Genomic DNA, 22,987 nt, shown 5'->3' on the forward strand with positions numbered 1-22,987 from the left:
GGCACAATATGCTACAGGGAAGAATTTCTGGAAGAGGTAGTATTTTTTAGCTCAGTCTTGAAGACCAAATGAAAACTAATTGGGTGAAGAAGGTCTGGAGTGAGACAGGATTCCCAGACAGTAAAACAGCATGTAGAAAGGAGTGATGAGTATCAGGGAGTTAGATTGTTTTGTTTTACAACCTTTGTTTTTTCCTTTTATGTCGTTGATTGCAATCTGAAAAGATATATATACTGTTTAGTCTGTTTGTTTACTTCAGTTTTTTAGGGGTTGGCAAAATACAGCTTTCAGGCTGAATCTGGCTTGGTTTTGTATGGCTTGCGAGTTAAGACGGGTTTTACTTTTTTTTTTTTTTTTGAGACGGAGTCTTGCTTTGTCACCAGGCTAGAGTGCAGTGGCATAATCTCGGCTCACTGCAACCTTCGCCTCCCGGGTTCAAGTGATTCTCCTACCTCAGCCTCCTGAGTAGTTGGGATTACAGGTGTGGGCCACCATGCCTGGCTAATTTTTGTATTTTTATTAGAGTTGGGGTTTCACTATGTTGGCCAGGATGGTCTCAATCTCTTGACCTCATGATCCGCCCGCCTCAGCCTCCCAAAGTGCTGGGATTTACAGGCGTGAGCCACCATGCCCGGTGGTTTTTACATTTTTAAAAGGTTGTTAAAAACAAAAGCAAAGAATAAGATGCAACAGGGACCATATGTGATCCACAAAGCCTGAGATACTTACTACCTAGCCTAAATGGAAAATGTTTATGGACCCATTATGTCTCTTTCCCCCACTAAACTGTAACTTGCATCATGACTAGGAAACTAAAGTCTGCTTTGTTCACCTCTGTATAATCAAGACATAGCAAAATGCCTAGTCCATAGGTATTATGAAGTAAAAAGTAATTATTGAGTACCTAAATCTCATGTGGCTGGAGAGACAGGCCAAGTGTAAGTGGTGAATAAACTTGTATGTCAGTCTAAGTTCCAATTCTCAAAGCACAGGGAGACTTGGAAAGATTTTAAGCCAAGAATTTTATTTGTTCATCTGAATCTTATTTGACATTTAAATCCTCTTTCACGGAGGTTTCACTGACTATCCTAGTTGCTGTATTTTCTGCTTCCCTCTACTCCTATGGAGCTCTGGCAGCACAGTGAGGAGGCCAAGTGTGAGGCCCATCTCTGCCATTTCCTATCAGAGTGACACTGGGCAAGTAACTTCACCTCCCTATTTCCCCATATGTAAAATGGGATGATTGCAATAGCAGTACCTACTCCTAGGGTTATATATTTATTTATTTTTTGAGACAGAGTCTTACTCTGTTGCCCAGACTGGAATGCAGTGGCACAATCTCAGCTCATTGCAACCTTCACCTCCCAGGTTCAAGCGATTCTCTTGCCTCAGCCTCCTGAGTAGCTGGGATTACAGGCGCTTGCCACCACACCCAGCTAATTTTTGTTTTTTTGTTTTTGTTTTTGTTTTTTTTGAGACGGAGTCTCGCTCTGTCGCCCAGACTGGAGCGCAGTGGCGCGATCTCGGCTCACTGCAAGCTCCGCCTCCCGGGTTCACGCCATTCTCCTGCCTCAGCCTCCGGAGTAACTGGGACTATAGGCGCCCGCCACCACGCCCGGCTAATTTCTTTTTGTATTTTTAGTAGAGACGGGGTTTCACCGTGTTAGCCAGGATGGTCTCGATCTCCTGACCTCGTGATCCGCCCGCCTCGGCCTCCCAAAGTGCTGGGATTACAGGCTTGAGCCACCGCGCCCGGCCAATTTTTGTATTTTTAGTAGAGATGGGGTTTTGCCAGGTTGGCCAGGCTTTTCTTGAACTCCTGACCTCAGGTGATCCACCTGCCTTGGCCTCCCAAAATACTGGGATTACAGCTGTGAGCCACCGTGCCCAGCCTACTCCTAGGGTTATTGTGAGGATTAAATGAGTCAATAGTTGTAAAACTTGGAACAGTACTTGCACATGGTAAATGTTCCTTAGGTCATTGTTAAATAATATAGCATACTAATTTGCCCCTTGCGTTCTTTATTATCTTTTTCTACATATGCCTAAGTCTCCCACGCAGACTCTTTGTGGAGAGGATAGTGACTTATTATTGTGCTTCTCTGTATATTCAATATCTCTTCCACATGTGAAGTGAATAGCTTTAAGTCAGAAATTCAGATTTAGGAAAAACAAATGGATCATATTGAAATTAGGGAGGCCTAGATACAGGTTCTTTTGTTTGTTATTCTTCAATCTGTGTCCCTTGGTTATGCATTTGATAAGCCTGAAGAAAACATACAGAACAGCCTGGATGCATACTCTACTTTGGGTGAGTAAAAGAGTTTTGTTGGAAGCATAGAAATAGCCCCATAGCATGTGTCCTTCTGTACTTCACAAAAGGAATTCTTCAACTGCAAATTAGTACTCACAGCACATTTATACTGTGAGAGCCAAATTTCTGCTTATGTAGGCAGAGATATGCTATTCATATTTTTTTCCAGAATGCTTCTAACACTACTTAAATAATCTAAAATAGTCTAGTGAAGTGGTGTCTATGCAGACAGTTTATGAGGACTGGAGATTGGTGCCAGTATTTTTTTTTTTTTTTTCATATCTTGGCTTAGACTAGTCCTAGCAGAGTTTTATAAAAGTCACATTACTTTCTTTTTCAGTGCTAAAAATGAAATGCAATATTCTTTTTGTACCAGAACTAAACTGTCTCTTCGACACCAGGTTAGATGGGGACTACCCAGAAGGCTTTTACTTCCTAACTTGCCAGTTAGTCAGCCTTTATATTGTGGTCTACAGCACCCTGTGCAGATTTTTTGTTTTTTGTTTTGTTTTGTTTTGTTTTTAGGTTTGGCAGTACATGTGAAGGTTTGTTACATCCTTATGTGCCACACATATAAATATTTGTTGAATACAGTCTCATTTCTCAAAAGTCATTTCAACTGTCTCAAAATTTAACATGGTTTTGCAACTGCAAACACATTTTTCTTTTATTGCGCTCTTACTATGACACATTTTTCTTTGATTCCTTTCCTGCTATGAGAGTCTGATCTGCAAATGTAGTATTTTGCCCAACAGTTCTCCGTTTTACTAAAGTTGCTTGGGATTACATTTGGTCAAGAAGACCACAAGGGAGGGCTTCTGAAAGTTTGGTTTTATACTGGCTGTATTGATCATATCACAAAAACTACCAAAAAAGTGCCCAAATAACTTGAAATGATGTGAATGCATTTGAATTTTAGCTTAAGAACCACATCTAACAACAGTCTTTCAAAGGGTTACATTTTCACTGGAGCATTTCTTTTTAATAATTATTCTCCAAAGGATTTTGAACAGGAGAAGAAGTTTTTAGATGGAATCAGAAAATATTCTCCTGGTAGTCTACAGAATAAAGTTGCATTTGAGAAGGAGATTTCAACATCAGCCTGAAAAGTTTTATAGTGTGGAATTCTTTTAAGGGTTTAATTTTCCCCATACTTGGCAAAGAGGGAGTTTTGAGGCTTATAATTTAAAAACTGACTGCTGATTATTTAAATATAGCAAATCAAAATGCAGAATTAACTTAGAAATAAAAATGTTATGCATCAAGGAGGCAACATGTCGTGGAAGGTGACTCAGTTCTAGTGCCTGCTCAGCCACCAACCGGCTGTGTGATGGGCAGGTAACTAAACACTGGTCCTCACTGTCCTTATTTGTCAATTAAAGGGATTTGCCTGGATACTTTATTAGCCCGAGAATCAGCTCTGATATCCTGATTCCAAACAAGCAATTCTTTACCTTTGAGACCTGGTTCTCCTTTGTGCCCTATCACGTGGGATATCTGAGAAGGCCCGGGGTTTCCTTTATCTCCTTGTTCCCCTTTGGCTCCTGGGGTTCCTCTCTGGCCCTTTACTCCTGGAATTCCAAGGCTCCCTAACAGACAGGAGTAACAACATCAGGTCCTTAATTCTTCAAGTAGTTCATAGGGATTAAAAAGTTGGCAGTGCTTACTATAAAACAGAAAAAAATCAAACAAAAAAGTCTAACAATGCTGAGAACTTGATAAATACTTTCCCCATGCAGGCAGCCTCATAAGGGTAGTGGTAGAAGCCTGCAGGGAGAAAACAGGATTCCATTCAAATGGAAAAAAGGAACACAGAAAACAGCAAAATCAAATACTGCTGCTCTCTCAGAACTATTTTTCCCTCCAAAGAAACATAACTTTTTTTGCTGCAAAATAAATGAACATTGTTTATGCTTCCTGCTATTTAGAAAGATATTCCATCACTTACCCCTCTGCCCTGGCATGCCTGGGTTCCCAGGGGGTCCCGGAGGGCCAGTGGCTCCAGGAAAGCCCATCATCCCAACCACTCCATCTTCACCTATGGAAACAAATTAGCACAAAGCAGCACATGTTGTACAGAGTGAGAAAAGCAAAATATTCCATATACTAAAATAAATTATACTTAGAAGTAGAGATTGGGAGTTGAAAAAAATGGCCTCTGTACAGAGTAAAATTACTGTATTAGTCTAGGAGATGGGTCAGTAAATGGTCTTTTAAACTCATCTATGTAGAAGTGATTGGTAGCAAATCATATGCATGGATGAGGATAGAATATGTGGAAGTTTTGTAGCATTCCATCCTCCAAGCCCCTGATGAGTCACTTTCTATTATATCCCTTCACTTTATTTTCTCCATAACACTTGTCTCAAATTGAACTTAGATTTTAAATATTTCTATTATTGCTCCTCTACTATGAGAAGGGGAGACTTGTCTACTGACTGATGTGTCTCTAGGGCGTAGAAGAATGCTGGCATGTGATAGTAGCCCAATAAGATGAATGAAAAGATAATGTGTTGATTAAGTTGTTTTAGCCTCTTTTCCGGAGGGGAGATCAGTGAGGTCCTTATACCATGAGGGAACAGAATATTCTCCCCAAACATATAAACAATAAACATAGCCATGAAATTAAAATAATTATACAGAAATACGATTAACAACTCTATGTCAACAAATCAGATAACTTAGACAAAATGGACAAGTTTCTAGAGAGACAGAATACCAAAACTGATTCCAGAAGAAATAGAAAACCTGAACATACCTATAAGAAATGAAGAGATTGAATTAGTCATTTAGAGACTTCCCACAAAGAAATGCCCAGACCCAGATAACTTCACTGGTGAATTCTACCAAATGTTTAAAGAGCATCAATTCTTCACAAACTGTTCCAGAAAATACAAGAGGAGGAAACACTTCCCAGCTTGTTCTACCAGACCAGCATTACTCTGACACCAAAACCAAAGATATCACAAGAACACAACAGACCAATATCCCTTCTCAATATAAATGCAAAAGTTCTCAACAAAATACTAGCAAACATATTATAGTAGTCGTATATAAAAAGGATTACACAGCAAAAATAGCCACATTCTGGGTAATTGTGAAATGTGTTCATCTAGCCACCACCGTTTCCCTGCAACATGGCCCCTGGTTTCTTACAAATAATTTAGAAGGAAAACGTTATATTAAGTAAAATCGTAGAGTCAAAAGCATATGCCTATGTACAGCTGACAGAGCCACCTTAAGAGGAAGAGGAAATAAGAAGAAAAATAGAAACACAAAAAAGGATACCCGGTAGCCCTAAAATTCCTGGATTTCCTGGATATCCTTTTTGACCCGGTGGTCCCGTCTCGCCTTGATGACCTGACATTCCTGGTGATCCAGTTTCTCCAGGAAATCCTGATCTATCCAAGCCTGGAATTCCTGGGTCTCCCTTTGGCCCCATTTTACCTCTTCTGCCTGTGTATGAATAAATGAATGAATGAATTAATTAACCCACAAATGCTTTCCCCTCCTAACTTCAGAAATATATATATATATATTTTTTTTAAGATGGAGTCTGCCTCTGTCTTCCAGGCTGGATTGCAGTGGTGCGATCTCGGCTCACTGCAACCTCCGCCTCCCTGGTTCAAGTGATTCTCCTGCCTCAGCCTCCCAAGTAGCTGGGACTACAGGCATGCACTATAACGCGTGGCTAATTTTTGTCTTTTTAGTAGAGATGGGGTTTTGCCACACAGGCCAGGCTGGTCTCGAACTCCTGACCTCAAGTGATCTGCCCGCCTCGGCCTCCCACAGTGCTGGGATTACAGGCATGAGCCACAGAGCCTGGCCACTTTAGAAATATTTTATGGCTGTAAATATTTAGCTTTGTGATTTGGGGTAACTGTGCACTTAGGCCTGCACGTGTTTGTGTGTGTGTATGTGTGTGCGCACGCGTGCACGCACGTGTATGTATTTAATGTCCCCTCTGTAAAATTTCTGAGCTCCCTTCTGGCTCTAACATTCTCTGCTCCAATGACTCAGGCAGTAATACAAGTATAGTCTTTATATCTATTTTCTAGTCCTGCAGACACATTCTGGGACTGCACCTTATGATGCTGCTCACTCTGTATCCTGCAGAAGACATACAGAGCCGTTCACATAGAGGTAAGTCACTGGATGCCTCTGGAAACAATAATAATGCCACTGTAACAGTTAAGGTCTTGGTCAAAAATGTATTTGTGAACATATAAGCAATATGATAGACCACAGACATTAACTGATTCCTAAGCAAATTTTTCCAGGAATAGTTCATCAGATCTGATTGAGAGGATCCAAAAACATAAAGTAAGTTTTCCATCATCTGGAACATCTAGCCTGCATCATTTAGATTTATTTTCATGTTTTTTCTTTTATATTGTGTGTAAAACAATCAACTACATATTTTAGTTTATAAGTTTTTAAACTGGTATCATTGCATACATTTACCACATTTTAATAATAAGGATAAATTTACCACTTTAATATCCTTATGAAAAGTATTAAAGGTAAAATGTTTTCTGAGAATTTATATATATCTAAATATATGTAAACACACACCAATCTCTCGCTGTCTTCAGCATTCATATTTTTCTTGCATAAAAGATACAAAGCAATTCACTATATTAACTTCAGGTTTCTTCCTTTATAGGTGGTACACACTACTGTGTGCAACAAACCCATGACAGCAAGGTTTACACTTCTGAAGTATTTCTCATTGAACAGTGGTCAGGACTTGTTGCTGGACAGTTCCCATGTTAAGCAGCAAAGCACAGAGCAAGAGTCTCATGTCTCCTGCCCATCTGGTGGCCAGTTTTGAGGCCCTTCTCCTACCTTGTTGCCCTTTCAATCCATTTAAGCCTGGAAGTCCTTGGGCTCCCCTAGGACCCTCTATGCACCTTCCTGGGGGTCCTTGTTCTCCAGGTGGTCCAGGCTGCCCTGGATCTCCTGCAAAAGAAAGCACACGATTATACCCAGGTGCTAGAACTTAAGGTCTTGGTATTGCTATAGCAATCATTCTTCTGTTAACTTTTTTCCCACCTATATCAGACCTATATTTACTACCATTAATATACCTTTTGTAGAGGGCACTCATTTAAAAAGAAGGAAGGAAGAAGGAAAGAAGGAAGAAATGCAGGGCAGGAACATTGGATGGGAAAATAATTAGGCTCCACAGATTCTATTTCTCGAACTAGAAATTTTAATTGAGAATTCTTCATTTCTAGAACACCTACACATTCAGTTTGCTGCCTTTTAGCAGAGCTAACAGTGGAGAAAAGTAATCACACTTGCTATTGTACCTCGTGGTCCATCAAGACCTTCATTTCCTGGAGTTCCAGGGAGACCCGGAAGTCCAGGGAGTCCAATTTCTCCATGTTCCCCAGAATTGCCTCTTTCTCCTGGAAAACCTGGTGTTCCTGGTCCTCCAGGCATGGCTACTGCTGGTTCTCCCTATAGCACAGAAATTATGTTATTACTATATAGTGCTTCCAAATCCTCGCTGATACTGACTAGTCTCTGTTACGGAGGCTGTAAGTCCCTGTTGCACAGCAACCACCATGCCATCAACTTTCCTTTTTGAACTCTAGTTGCTGACTTTTCTATAAGATTATATTTAATAACACTTCAGGATATGTAGCCTCCACTTTTTCAGAAGACTGTGGGATTGTCTGTAAAGAGAAAAATCTAGATGTTTTTACTTTTGATCGTTTTTCTCATAGCTAACCACATTTCTTTCTAGTGTTGTCCCATTTTAAATACTCCGAGTGTTTATGAAACGATTAAAGATGCTATCAAGATGAAATCTGCATTCTGACACCTTATGTTTTCCTTTCTAAAATGGAAGATGATCCAGAGAAACGTTTAAAAAATTTAACATCTTCATCATCTACAAATATATTGATAATTTCTACATCTAGAGTGTTCTGCCAGGTAGGTGCATACAAACTGGCCAATTAGTGGTCACCCACCCTGTCTTCTGTGACAGTTTGAGTTTGAATTTTTGCATACCTTGGCTCCTGGGACGCCTGGCTTTCCAGGTAACCCAGGCTCTCCCAAATTTCCAGGACAACCCAGTGATCCTTTTGTACCTGGAAAACCTTGGTCTCCTACAGAGAAAAAACAATAAACATTGTTGTAGGATTAGTCTTATTGAAAGATTCTGAGCAGTAACTCTCTTATCTCTCAACCAGCCAGAGATGCTTTTATGAAAGTTTAAATGATAATAAAACCAACTGATAAATTAGCAATTTTTTTAAAATTCCAAATCAAATTACATTGGTTCCCATTTTAAAAAATAACTTTCTCTATTTGGTTGTTTAGTATGGCTATGATCTTGATTCAGCAATTCTTCAAAGCACTGATGCTGGTTGACCATTTGACTTTGTTTTTGAAGTATTTTTAACATACAGTGTACAGGTAAGTGGATTTTTATATACAGATGTATTCATGTAAGCATGACCTAGATTAAGATACAGAGCTTTTGACCGGGTGCAATGGCTCACACCTGTAATCCCAGAACTTTGGGAGGCCAAGGTGGGGGGATCACCTGAGGTCGGGAGTTTGAGACCAGCCTGACCAACATGGAGAAACCCCATCTCTACTAAAAATACAAAAAAAAAAAAAAAAAAAGCCAGGCATGGTGATGCACGCCTGTAATCCCAGCTACTCAGAAGGGTGAGGCAGGAGAATTGCTTGAACCCAGGAGGCTGAGGTTGCAGTGAGCCAATAGTGCCAGTCACACTCCAGCCTGGGCAACAAAAGCGAAACTCCATCTCAAAAAAAAAAAAAAAAAAAAAGATATAGAGCTTTTTCAGCACCCCAGGTAGCCTTTCCCAACAGAGTTGCTTAAGAGAATTAAGTCCTAATGCCCCATAGCATCCATTGCACATAAGGGATTAACTTCTTATGCCTTTATAGTAGGCGAATTGAGAAAGGGGTCAACACATTTTCTGTGTTCTCCGGTAGAGAAGAGGAAGCCACGGTGAAGCAAGGCTGCATTCAGAGTGTTCCTTCATACCCTCATTTGACCAATATTTAATTTGCAGTTAGTTCATGGGATTCATTAGATTCAATTGTGAAACTGTAAATCTCTACTTTCAAGGAGCTCTTGGGTTAGTTCTGGTTCCCATGGTCAACAGTCTTCTTCCAGAGAGTCAATACCTAGAGTTACAAAGTAGGGATGTAATTTATAAATGCAGGGTCCAAGAAGAATGAAGTACAAATGTGAGCCAGGCTCCCTTACTTCACAGATCATTAGGAAGAAAACCAAGAAATTGGACTCAAAGCCATTCTTGAGACTCCATGGGAAATGTGATTATGTTTTCCATTTCAAATACTCATAAATTGAAATCAATATTCTCATATTTGGGCAAAATTAATGTGTAATAAACACTGATGACATACTAATCCAAGAGCTGAAACACCAAAACATGGATGCTATTTTTGACAAACATTTTAAATAATATTGTAACAAACATGAAATTTTCATAAAACTTGCAGTTCTGTGTGAGAATCCAGGGACTCAGGTTATTCATATGTCATCCTGGACAGGACTTTCATGTACTTGTCAGTGGGCAGGTTTATGTCATTGTGTGAGTTCTCAGCATCTAGATTTTTTTGGAGTGTTTCCTCTTTGAGGGGAAACAGCATTTTTTTTTTTTCCTACAGGAAAATAAATTCCGTAATTTATTTTGGAGTGTATGGGGAAATCAGCTATTTGTGATTTAATAGTTCCTTTCTTATTTAAAAAAATAAAAAGAAATGTATACATGTAAAAGATGCAGGCATTTATTGAGAAGTATCAAAAATGTTTTTGAAAGCCAACAATCAAGGTTCACTATTACCATTTTGGTGAATTTCCTTCTAGTTGTTTTCTATGTGTTTTAAAAAATACAACTGAAATGAAATTGCATAAATCAATGTAAATTCTGCCTTTTCACCTAACATTATTATAAGAGATTTTTCCATTTATGGCTCTTGGAAAACAGTTTTTTTTTGTTTTGTTTTGTTTTTTTTTTTTTGAGACAGAGTCTTGCACCTCGGCCTCCTGAGTAGCTGAGATTACAGGCACGTGGCACCACACCAGGCTAATGTTTGTATTTGTAATAGAGTTGGTGTTTCACCATGTTGGTCAGGCTGGTCTCAAACTCCTGACCTCAAGTGATCTGCCCACCTCAGTCTCCCAAAGTGTGGGATTACAGGCGTGAGCCACTGTATCTGGCCAGAAAACATTTTAAAGAGTATTATGGATATTTCCTATGTTACTCATTTTTATATCTTATATCCTCTTTATATCTTTATATTGTATTTTACTCATTTTATTTATACGTATATACATCTTCTAAATATCCACAATGAACTTTATGTTTGAAAAAATTTTAAATTTACCCTTAGGTCCAGGAGGCCCAGGAAATCCAATTCCTGGAATTCCTGGTTCACCATCAGGTCCTGGAAGACCAGGATCTCCACATTTCCCCATAGATCCAGGCATACCTTAAAAACAAAAACACATATGCATCTCCACATCAGCAACTTTCCTTCATCTTGTTATAAAAGAAAATGTCTAAGTTCTCTGTGTCATCCTATCCCTTTTGCACATTAAGTTTTTTTTTTTTTTTTTTTTTTTTGAGATGGAGTCTTGCTCTGTCACCCAGGCTGGAGTGCAGTGGTGCGATCTTGGCTCACTGCAAGTTCCGCCTCCCGGGTTCACGCCATTCTTCTGCCTCAGCCTCCTGAGTAGCTGGGACTACAGGTGCCCACCACCATGCCCAGCTAAATTTTTTTGTATTTTTAGTAGAGATGGGGTTTCACCATGTTAGCCAGGATGGTCTCGATCTCCTGACCTCATGATCTGCCTGCCTCGGCCTCCCAAAGTGCTAGGATTATAGGCGGGAGCCACCACGCCCAGCCAAGAAAAATGTTTTAACACAACCCCAATCATATGCTCCCCTTCCCTGTCCCTATCCAATGGACTAATCTTTAGGAATTGCAAAGAATTTTGTCCATATAATTTAATTCCTAACAGGAAATATTCTAGATGTCTTGAACTATGTAAGTCTCCCTCCATGCATGCAAAACTCAGTTTTACATCACGTTGGCAAAGAAATTCGGTTTTCAAATGAAGATGCTATGGAAAATATCCTAACGAATTACCAGTGGGCAAACATCACTTGCTCCCCCGCCAAAACTCCATAAAGGTTTTTCTGCTCTAAAATCCCTCTTAAGTAGTTACATCGGTTCTCCTCTGGAACCTTTATATTAGAAGCACCAGTTAGTTAGAATAATTTGGATAACCTCAGAGAACTACAGCAAGTCCCCAGCCTGCTTGCTTATCAGATAAGACACTGCCCTGTGCTCTCTTTTGGAGCCAATGAATACATTTTTTCCTTATAATGGGGACAGTATTTTTCCAAGAGAGTCAGGGTGTTGTCTGATGCCATGCACCAGATTTGGCAGAGGGTACTTACCAGGTGGACCTTGGGGGCCAGGATGGCCAGGGGGCCCTGGAGGTCCTGGTGGGCCTGGAACTGGTGTTGAAACACTGAGTTCTCCCCTAGGACCTTAAGGAAAGTTGTGGTCATAAGATTGGGGTATATACTGAAGCTTGTCTTAGATGATAGGGGAAAATACGATTATAAAGGGTTTATAAACATATCCCAAAGAAAATAAAAAATAACCTCTGTTTTCACAGGCTTCAAAACTAGCTTAAGGACGACCAGCCCATAGAAACTTTCTTATTGAATCAACAAATATTTATAAGTTTAGACAATTGTCTAATTGTTTTAACCCGTTTCCTGTTTACTCTGAGATAACTCACAGATGACAGTCCTAACTTTACCCCCTTCTATTAGGATTAGAGACAAGTTCTGTTTAGAAATAACTCCAAGAACAGTTATTGTATTTTATTTCACATTGAAAATCAGATTTGCTTCAGCCTCAAAGAACGCGTTTATGTAAAATTAAATGAGCGCTGGCAGCGAGCTGCACTTCTATTTTTTTTCTAAAAGGGAAATTAATAGCCTAACATGCTGGTCTATTGAAAACAGTCTATTCCAAAAAATTGATAATATGGAATTAAGTTTAAACGTTGGTGAATACTGATAGGATACTTATTTATTGGGTGACTAGTTTCCACAGGAAGCCTATTGAACGAAACAGTAAGTTTTGATATGGGCAAGGCCGATGTGGGTTTGTGAACTTGGACACTTTTCTTAACCTCTCTGGTAAGTTCTCTGTCATAAGGGAAAGAATGCCTACCCAGCAGATAAGGACACGATATAACATTCTGACCACAGTGGCAAATGTTAAAAACATGTTTAGTGATGTGTTGTCTATATAGTCATTTATTTATAGAAAAAAATAGGTTTACAGTACGTGATGAGACAATTTTGATAATAATATGTTTTATGACAATGGAGTCCTTTAGTAAAGATTCACATTTAGAAATAACAGAAGAGGCCGGGCGTGGTGGTTCACACCTGTAATCCCAGCGCTTGGGAGGCCTAGGTGGTGGGTGGTCAGGAGTTCAAGACCAGCCTGGCCAACGTAGTAAACCGTGTCTCTACTAAAAATACAAAAATTAACCAGGCGTGGTGGTGTGTGACTGTAATCCCAACTACTCGGGAGGCTGAGGCATGAGAATCCCTTGAATCTAGGAGATGTAGGTTGCAGTGAGCCGAGATCACACCACTGTACTCCAGCCTGGGTGGCAGAGCAAGACTCCATCTCAAAAAACAACAACAAAAACAGCAACAACAATAGAGCATTTGGTGATGGATTAGAACAGGGCTAAATAAACTTTTGCTGTAAAGGACCAGATAGTAAGAAATTTAGGCTTCGTGATTCAAATCTACTCAACTACTCAATTCTGCCATTGTAGCATAAAAGCAGCCAGAGGCAGTACACACAGGAGTGCAGCTGTGTTCCAAGAAACTTTATTTATGGATACTCTAATTTGAATTTCATATAATTTTCATGCATCACAAAATATCATTAAATGTTTTTTTGATCATTTGAAAATGTGAAAACCATTCTTAGCTTGATACAAAATCTTAGCCTGATACAAAATCAGGCAGTGGGCTGGACTAGGACAGTGGTCCACCACCGTTTGCTAGTACCTGGATTAGAACAGCAGCCTCCTTCAGCCAGGCATGGTGGCTCATGCCTGTAATCCTAGCACTTTAGGAGGCCGAGGCAGGTAGATCACCTGAGGTCGGGAGTTCAAGACCAGCCTGGCCAACGTGGTGAAACCCCATCTCCACTACAAATACAAAAATTAGCCTGGCATGGTGGCAGGTGCCTGTAATCCCAGCTACTCAGGAGGATGAGACAGGAGAATCTCTTGAACCCAGGAGGCGGAGGTTGCAGTGAGCCAAGATTGCAACATTGCACTCCAGCCTGGGCGACAGAGCAAGACTCCATCTCAGAAAAAAAAAAAAAAAAAAAAAAAAAGAATAACAGCCTCCAAAGTAAGGTGCGGATAAACATAAATATTTATTTATTTATTTAATATATAGAGAAAGTCATAAGAAGATTTAAGATTTACATGCATGTGTGGACAGAAATGATGCATACATTTATAACACATAATGTAAGGTTGTGCACTCTAAAAGTTTTACCGATGAGGGAAGATACTATAAAATGATTTAGAGACCACGGGTTTACTGGGTCTACCCCTTTAAAGTGATTTTATTTTATCTATCTATCTACCTACCTACCTACCTACCTACCTACCTACCTACCTATATATCTATCTATTTATTTATTTTTGAGACATTGTCTCAGTCTATTGCCCAGGCTGGAGTGCAGTAGCACGATCTCGGCTCACTACAACCTGCACCTTCCAGGTTCAAGTGATTCTCCTACCTCAGCCTTCCAAGTAGCTGGAACTGTGGGTATGTGCCACCATGCTCAGCTAATTTTTGTATTTTTAGTAGAGATGGGGGTTCGCCATGTTGACCAGGCTGGTCTTGAACTCCTGACCTCAAGTGATCTGCCCGACTTGGCCTTCCAAAAGGCTGGGATTATAGGTGTGAGTCACTGTGCCCAGCCTAAAGTGATTTTAGAAGTAAAACATGACCATGGTGGCATTATTTGCTTAAAACTGTCAGTAGCATGCTATTCTGACCTTCAGCCACACTCCTGAATCCAGAACTATGGCCAGTATATGTATATCCCAAAAGTTACCTGGACTTTTAAACTATTATCAGACCATTTCCTTCATTTGTCTTAGATATTTTAAAGTTTTATTTGTAACCTGCCCATTGAGTTATGGATCAAAATCAACAAATTTGTGGCTGGGCACAGTGGCTCACACCTGTAATCCTAGCACTTTGGGATGCTGAAGCAAGGATTGTTTGGGGTTGGGAGATGGAGATCAGCCTGGACAAACAGCAAGATCCTGTCTCTACAAAAAATAAAAATAAGATGTAAGTTAGCTGGTCGTGGTGACACATGCCTATAGCCCCAGCTACTCAGGAGACCAGGCGGCAGGATCTATTAAGCCCAGAAGTTTGAGGATGCAGTAAACTATAATTATGCCACTGCACTCCAGTCTGGCAACAGAGTGAGACCCTGTCTCTAAAAACACACACACACACACACAACAAATTTGCAATGACGCTTAGCATCTATTCATTTCATATATTTATATAAGTAATAGATATGGAATATCCTAGGAAATTTCAGTTCAATTGCCCAGTAATGGAGAAAAGATGAGTTTTCTCTAACATACCCTACATATTCTTTCCTGGCATCTGTGAGATGACATATTCTATTCATTAGAAGCAAGTTTCTGTATTTTCCTTAGTCTTTGAGAAGCTTCGTTAGCTCTAGAAACCATCAACCCACTCCATCGGAAAACAGGACTGGAAAGAAAACTAACCAACCGGCTTCTCCGCGTGGTCCAGGGGCTCCAGGAACTCCTTGCGTGCCCTGGGGACCAGGTTCTCCTTGGGGTCCGTAGCCAGGTGGTCCAGCTGGTCCTGCAGGTCCTGGGGACCCAGGGGAGCCAGGATCCCCTGGAGGACCTTGGTCCCCCTTCTCACCACTCAGAGCCTGTGACAACAGGAATGTGTTTGAACCATGCTTCATTCCAGTATCTTCTTACGACAAGTTAATCGTCCTCCAGATATGAATACCAGTTAGGCTGTCATTGAGATCTTGAATTAAAAGCATTTGGCATTTGATGAGAATTATTACTAAAATAAGAGCACTACAGGTTTCTGCCATTTTGTGTCCTTTGGAGTTTAGCAACATTTTTTGAACTTGAAACTGTCTTGAGTCCCAGTTGAGATATCTTACAATGACAGATCTCTCATATGATAATAGCCACTAGAACTAAGTTCAAATTGACAGTAGTTCAAATGACTTTAGCTGTGATTTTTATGATAATGTTATATTACTGAAATAAAATGAGTACAGCAAACCTTTATTTGTATTTTCACCAGGTATTTTCATGACAAAGGGGATTTCCCACTTCCATTTTCTCTCATAAACTGTCTAGTTTTTAAATCTTCATATGCTGTAACCTTGAAAATGATTTGTAGATTTCAAAGAAGTTGAATTTGACAAAATAATTTAAGCCCTCTTCCTTCCCAACATGGCCCTCCGAAATAAATTTGACTCAATTTTTCATTGTTCAATATCATCAGATGGCTAAGTGGTCTGTCTCCTTTTTTAATGACAGGGTGTAAGCCTCCACAAATCACCACCTTGATTTTTCTCTCATTTACTTTATGGAATATCTTTACCAGAACTTATAAAGAAAAATTAGTGAGATGCAAGTAGGGACATCATACAAATTCTCTTAATACTAGACCAACAGAATTCTGGCACTGTCGCTTTATAAGCATAACTACCACAAAGTGAACAGCCTGGGACTTGGCCAAGGCAGGGTCTGAGAACTGCTGGCCCTGTAGATGCTGCCAGCCAAAAGGATTTTGTAGTCAGAAGCATTTAGGAAAGACCAGATAGCTTATCTTCATGTGGAAGACTCACAGTTCATATTCTGACATTAAAGGGTCTGTAAATGAATCTTTAAATTTGTTTACCAAGTGTCTCCAAACCTGTTTGAAGTAAAATCTGTTTTATTGGATAACACAGGTTAGCCCCGGGAGAAACTGGTATTTCATAGAATAGTTTGGGCAGCATCCCTTGCAAACCTCTTGTAAATACGTTATGATGACAGGTGCTCACCCTCTCACTCTATGACATTTTAAAACAAATCTTAGGGCCGGGTGCGTTGGCTTACACCTGTAATCCCAGCACTTTGGGAGGCCAAGGCGGGCAGATCACCTGAGGTCAGGAGTTCGAGACCACCCTGGCCAACATGGTAAAACCCCATCTCTACTAAAAATTTAAAATTAGCTGGATATGGTGGCACATGCCTGTGATCCCAGCTACTTAGGAGGCTAAGGTGGGAGAACCGCTTGAACCCGGGAGATGGAGGTTGCAGTGAGCTGAGACTGTGCCATTGCACTCCAGCCTGGGCAACACGAGCAAAACTCCATTCCCCACTGCCTGCCCTGCAAAAAAAAAAAAATGTGAGAAATTCTTTCATGAAAAGGGATTAAATTGACATAAACTTAAATATCTTAAAACGACAAAACAGTCTCTTTATTTGATTATGATACCTCTGAATATGCTGTCTTCTAATGCATTTATTTTTACTTAAAAGTATGGACATAGCCCCCAAAATATTTATTAAACTTTCCACTATATATCATTTTCTGAACCTTTCCATGGACTCATTTGATACAAATATGGAACTGTAATTTGTGGATGAGATGGGGTTATTATCAATATAGAATTTTGTTTGGTTGAAATCACTGAATGCTACCTATTTATTTTATCAAAATACTATAACCATTTGCTTGGGTTATTCCTGCTAATTTGAAGATGCTTCATTCTGCAGTTAGAGGGATGAACTGTGCTGAGCGGCCATTTTTGGAAAAGAAATCACTTTTATCTCTAAACTTCAGAGTACTTCATTCATAGGGAGGGTAAAGTTGCTAAATACCAACCAGTTCGCCTTTAGGTCCTGGTAATCCTTTCACTCCTGGAGTTCCAGGAATTCCATCCAAGCCCTTTCTCCCAGGTTGGCCTCTGAGCCCCGGGTCCCCTGGGGCACCCACTTGCCCCTCAGGCTGAAGTGTTTCACCTTTTTCTCCTTTAAGTCCTCGGTCACCCTTGGCACCTGGGAAACCCTAGGGTAGTACAGAAATGAATCTGCATTGTATTTTGTTAGAATTCTTCTTGTGTCAATCTTAAAAGCAGTGTGGACAAGAACTTTTCAATTTTAACATGAATTTTTTCAACACACTTTCTTTGGTCCACAAGTATTATTTCAAGCATTTTGTTTGTTTTGCTTTGTTGTTAACTTCCAAAACTGAAAAATAATTCAGTTAGATAGTGTAATTCAAAACAATACACACCATAATCTAATTCAATACCATAGAACAATCACCATAATTCAGGTTATGTTTGAATATTGGTAAATTTTAACAAGCCTCTCTGAATAATTCGATCTAAGTATATTTATCTATAACTTTTTGATTCACTATGACAATGAAAATTCTAATTTTTAACAGACTTACTGTGGTATAATTTACATACCATAAAATTTCTCCTTTATAAGAGTACAATCCAGTGATTTTTAGTAAATTCATAGAATCATCCCACAATCACCACAATTGTGTTTAAACATCTCCATCGCGCCCCCAAATTCCCTCAAACCCATTTGCAATGAACCTCTGTTCCCACCCTCAGCGCTAGGCAACCACTAATCTGTTTTCTGTTGCTGATACCATTTCAAACTGTTTATAAATTCATTGACTCATTCACTTAATCAGTCACAGATTTATTCATTTAATCAACAGGTATCTATAAAGTGCCTACTCTTTGCAAGGCACCAAACTGATAAGTGTGTTGCAACCGTGTTTCTAGAGTGTGCACTTTTTCAAATGGAAGCTAAAGATTTAAAAACATGAAATCTTACTGGAATTCCTGGAAGACCTGTATTTCCGGGGGATCCTGGGCTTCCTTTCAAGCCAGCTGCACCTGGTCTTCCTGCAAATCAACGAATTATTAACTAACTCCTCATTGAACGCCAACTCTGAGTGGACAGGGTAATACAATGTATGAAGAAAATAGAGTGTTTTCTTATGGGGAAAGAAAGACAGCTTCTATCATAAAACATAAATGCAATAAGAGAATGGGAGTAAATAACAGAACAAGAGATCATGGAAAAAGTAACTCAGATCTTAGCTCCTTAAAATTTTATCTTCACAATTTTAAGATTATATCTTTATTTTTTCTGAGTATATATTACTTTTAAAAGTAATATATGCTCGTTATAAGAAAATTATACAGAAAGAAGAGACTAAAAACCACCTATAAATCTACTACCAGAAGATAATATTTGCTAAAGTTTAATGTATATTAATGATAAATTTTTATATCCACAAGTGCATAGGACTCATATACACACTATTTTGGAATTATAGTATACATATGTCAATAAGTATGAATTTATAGCTTCGTTTTAAATGGCTGCATGCTGCCTATTGTGTTGGTGAGCCATCATTTATTTAGCTAAATTCTGTTTTTAGACATTTAGACGTTAGGTAGACATTTTTCAACTTTTAACTGTTGTAAACAATGCTTTGAAAAATATCTCTGGGTATTTAGCTTTCCAGATTTATCCAATTATTTCCTTTATAATAAATTTTTAAAAGTATAACGGCAGAGGCAAATGGTCACAAACTTTTCTAAGGTTTTGAATGTCTCTTGACAAACTGCATTTTATTGTACAATTTTATATTTCCCATAGATATTTAAATATCTCTGTAAAGATGATCCCTTTAAATGACCTTCTGGGTGGGTCTTTGGTCAGTTAATCAGCATATATTTATTCAGATTCTATTTTTTGCAAGATATTGAGCTGGGGTGTATATTTTTATAGGGATCCAAACCATTTTACTGCTTACATATCTTCTTTGAGCTGCACCTGGATAGGCCAAATGTAGAGAAACTATGAAAAATACAACAATGCAACGAGTGGACAGCATCAGTGAGCTGCTCACCTGCTCACCTTGAGCCAAAGAGGAGACTCAAGGACAGTCTAGGAAAATAATGATTTTTTATCTTTTATTGTTTTTCCTCTTTATTTCCCTCGTTCATTTTCTTCCTTTTGGTTTTTGTTTTAATAGAACACTTCCCTTGGATATTTGGATACTGAACAGGAGTGACATAAGGAACAGCCCCTACCTCCCCACTCCTCCTTCCCTCACAAGCCTGTGAGCCAGGGCAGGAGCAGCCATTGAAAGTAGCAGAGGCCTTCATAAAGGAGAAGTCAGTGGGATCCGAGGGGACAAAGGATCCCTGCCCAAGTGCATGTCGTCCGGTGGCTGGCCACAGTGTCCATGGCTGCCGCCATTAGTCTTTCTTCTTTGGATTGGGACCCAGTCTCCCAGAAGACCCTATGCCAATGCAAATGGCTACTGGATGGAGATAACATATAATATTCCCTATCCAGGTTGCCAGGTAGACCTTTGGATTAACTCCCCAAAAGCAGCCCCCCAGGAGACAGGCTACAGCACTGTGGTCAGGGGATGCAGGCATGGAGGGCAAGAGCATGCCTCTGGATTTAAGTTCAGTCTCTACCACATTATCATTATCAGCTGTGCCACCTGATGCCTCAGCTTCCTCATCTGTCAAATGGGGTTAATTACAGCACCAACCTCTAGGGATGATGTGAGAAATAAAGGAATGGAGGCACATAAGACACTTAAAACAGTGCCCAACACACAGGCCAACGGCTCTGTAACTTCAACTCTTACTGGTTAATGATACATAATTTGATGACACTGTCTGAAGACCAAGGTGCTGGTGGCAGAGTCAGGACTGTGGGTGGTAGCAAGGGAGAGAGAGGCCCTGTGTAGACAGGGGAGTGGCACAAGGGGCAGAGGAACCCAGTCAATAAACAGAGATGTTTTGTACTTCAAAGTTTTGTCCATAGGCAGTTTTGTGACTGAAGACGGGGAGGTCAAAAGCAGAGGTGGTGACAACCGTGAGTAACCAAGTGGGACAGAGAGTCCTGGCCTGGTACAGAATTGTCAAGAGAAAACTTGTGAATCATCCTTTATTTAAGCCTCAGGACACTGGCTATAAAATGTTTCCCCCCCCCCCCCTTTCAAAATTTGACTTAGTGGCTAATATTTTTTTTTAAAAAAGCACCATGAGATTTAAATAAAAATTCCAATTCCTTTCTTCTGATGAAAACTTGGAAGATTTATTAATGCGGGGCCTAACATGTTGCACAGTAACAATGGGCTAGAGCCGAGTGCCTGCTGGCCCGTTCAAATGTGCCCTCAGTTTGTTTACTGTAGTTCTGCAACTCTCTTGTCCCCAGCACTGAGGATGTTGCAATTTTTTAAAATAGCATTTGCATCTTTAAGAAGAAAGTGAAATACCACATATTCCTATGACTCTTTTGAAAGTAGGAACATGAAAAAATGGACTGAGGAGGGTTGTGTCTTTTGAGAAAAAAGGGAGAGAGCATGTTTCTTTATGGAAGAGAAAGAGGGTGTGTGTTTCATGCAGCTGCTTCACTGCCTTCAGTTAACTGCTGTTCTCTTGTAGGACTCTGTGTTGACAATTCCTGCCTAACACAATACTTTGCTAGGGGTCAGCAACTAAAATGGAACAGGGAAAAATACCAGCTTTTCTTGGATTTTGGCTGACTTTATGTTAATAAAATATATGTTTTTGAAACTCTCCCTCCAAGTTCATATAAACCACGTCATGACATCCACCAATCAAATGCCTTTATTTTCTTCCAGTGTATTGACCCTTTTGTGCTTGCAAAAACACTTGCATGCAAATTGTTTGTACCTGGGATTCCTTTTACACCATGTAACCCTGGCAACCCTGGGAGACCAGGGGACCCTGGGATATAAGGGCACTGTGTACACAGCAGGCCTGGTTCTCCTGCAACGAGAGTACACTAGCATTACTTATAAAGCTACACCGAGCTCTCAGAAAGAACAAATATTTTCCAACCACACTATCATTTATTACGTTTAAACATTTTTATGTACTGAAAATTATCTAGGACATTATACATATTAATTTTAAAATTCATCTATTATAGATCTGCTTACTTTAATGTTCTGCGCTCTACAGTTCTTCTGAAAGGGGAAATTTCAAGACTCTAACATAAAACATCTATTTCAGTGATTCTTTCCTTGCATGCAGGCGAAAACTCACATTTTAGGGATATCCAACAATTTATTGCATAGGTGCCAAATAAATTATTGATTTACAGATAAACAAAATCATCACTGACTGGTAGCTATTTGGGGTCATTGTTATCTCAGGGGGAAAATCAATGATAATAATGATGATGAAAAAGGCTTATCCTAATACAACATTATTGATTGAACCAACCTTTGGGCCCGTCAACGCCTGTGATTCCTGGAGACCCTAGATAGCCTGGCAGTCCGCGATCTCCAGGTGGACCCTTGCGAAAAACGATGTCACCTGTAAAAATACAGCACCAAAGGCAATTTTTTATTTGTGTGTGTTTTTTTTTTTCAACTTAGCGAGTGTTGTAATATACGTATTATTTGAAGTGCATCTCTCTCATGCTTGTACTGGAAGCCTAGTCTTAAAAGTTTATCTGCAACTGAGAAGACATGGTGACCAGCTCTTCCCTTCATATTACATTTTTAAGGTAGTTAATCTTCGAAAGCTCATTTTATAATTTTTTTTTGGTCACAGAATCAACCTATTTTATCTTACTTAGTTGTTTCCAGTTATTCCAAGTTGATATGGTTTGGCTGTATCCCCACCCAAATCTCATCTTGAATTGTAGTACTTCTATAATCCCCATGTGTCTTGAAACGGACCTGGTGGGAGGTAATTTAATCATGGGGGTGGTTACCCTCATGCTGTTCTTGTGATAATGAATGAGTGCTTATGAGATCTGATGGTTTTATAAGGGGCTTTTCCCCATTTTGCTCAGCACTTCTCCTTGTTGCCATCATGTGAAGAAGGACATGTTTGCTTCCCCTTCTGCCATGAGTGTAAGTTTCCTGAGGCCTCCCCAGCCATGCTGAACTGTGAGTCAATTAAACCTCTTTCCTTTATAAATTACCCAGTCTCGGGTATGTTTTTATTAGCAGCATGAGAACAGACTAATACACAGACAATCCCTTTAGCATCTTGAGGCAAAGGATCAAATCTTATTCTGGATATTTTTTGATACATTGTATTTTCCTGATATACTGTAGATGCTTAATATATGTTGAGAAAAAGAAAAATGGATTCTGACTCAGAGTATCATCTGTTTTCTCTTTGTTGCTTGTCCACATCAATTGAGTTGTTATTCTTAAGGCGGGTCTCTAAGAAAGCTCTTTTCAGCTTCCACATTATCTGCTACTGTAATGTTACAATGGACAGCTAATTCTCTTAAACTGGTTAATTGTGTTCAGTAATCTAATTGTTGGCTTTGTCATTTCAATTACAGGTTGAAGGCAATGGTGATTAAAGCAAATATTTAAAAACCGTACCATAGCTGTCCCAAATTTCAGAAAAACAAGATACCACTAGAAACATTTAATTTCGTTGGAACACAGAAGAATGACCATTTTGTGA

The 22,987-nt window shown here is 39.5% G+C and overlaps 1 protein-coding gene across 3 annotated transcripts in view; it reads right to left on the reverse strand.

The window, feature by feature from the left end:
* COL4A3 (collagen type IV alpha 3 chain) overlaps positions 1-22,987 on the reverse strand; it is a 148,613-nt gene that overhangs the window by 25,947 nt on the left and 99,679 nt on the right. For 2 of the 3 annotated variants that reach the window (XM_050752305.1, XM_050752306.1), the window contains exons 22-34: positions 21,779-21,871; positions 21,224-21,319; positions 18,327-18,397; positions 17,353-17,535; positions 15,217-15,385; positions 11,797-11,889; positions 10,718-10,822; positions 8,339-8,436; positions 7,630-7,780; positions 7,163-7,276; positions 5,603-5,770; positions 4,263-4,352; positions 3,769-3,903 (exon numbers count right to left, since the gene is read on the reverse strand). In XM_050752305.1, coding sequence (XP_050608262.1) covers positions 3,769-3,903; positions 4,263-4,352; positions 5,603-5,770; positions 7,163-7,276; positions 7,630-7,780; positions 8,339-8,436; positions 10,718-10,822; positions 11,797-11,889; positions 15,217-15,385; positions 17,353-17,535; positions 18,327-18,397; positions 21,224-21,319; positions 21,779-21,871 — 1,566 coding nt within the window. The remainder of the gene's footprint in view (positions 1-3,768; positions 3,904-4,262; positions 4,353-5,602; positions 5,771-7,162; positions 7,277-7,629; positions 7,781-8,338; positions 8,437-10,717; positions 10,823-11,796; positions 11,890-15,216; positions 15,386-17,352; positions 17,536-18,326; positions 18,398-21,223; positions 21,320-21,778; positions 21,872-22,987) is intronic. The other variant, XM_050752307.1, reaches the window with a different exon arrangement.

This window comes from Macaca thibetana, chromosome 12, assembly GCF_024542745.1.
Source record: "Macaca thibetana thibetana isolate TM-01 chromosome 12, ASM2454274v1, whole genome shotgun sequence".
Taxonomy (NCBI): Eukaryota; Metazoa; Chordata; class Mammalia; order Primates; family Cercopithecidae; genus Macaca; species Macaca thibetana.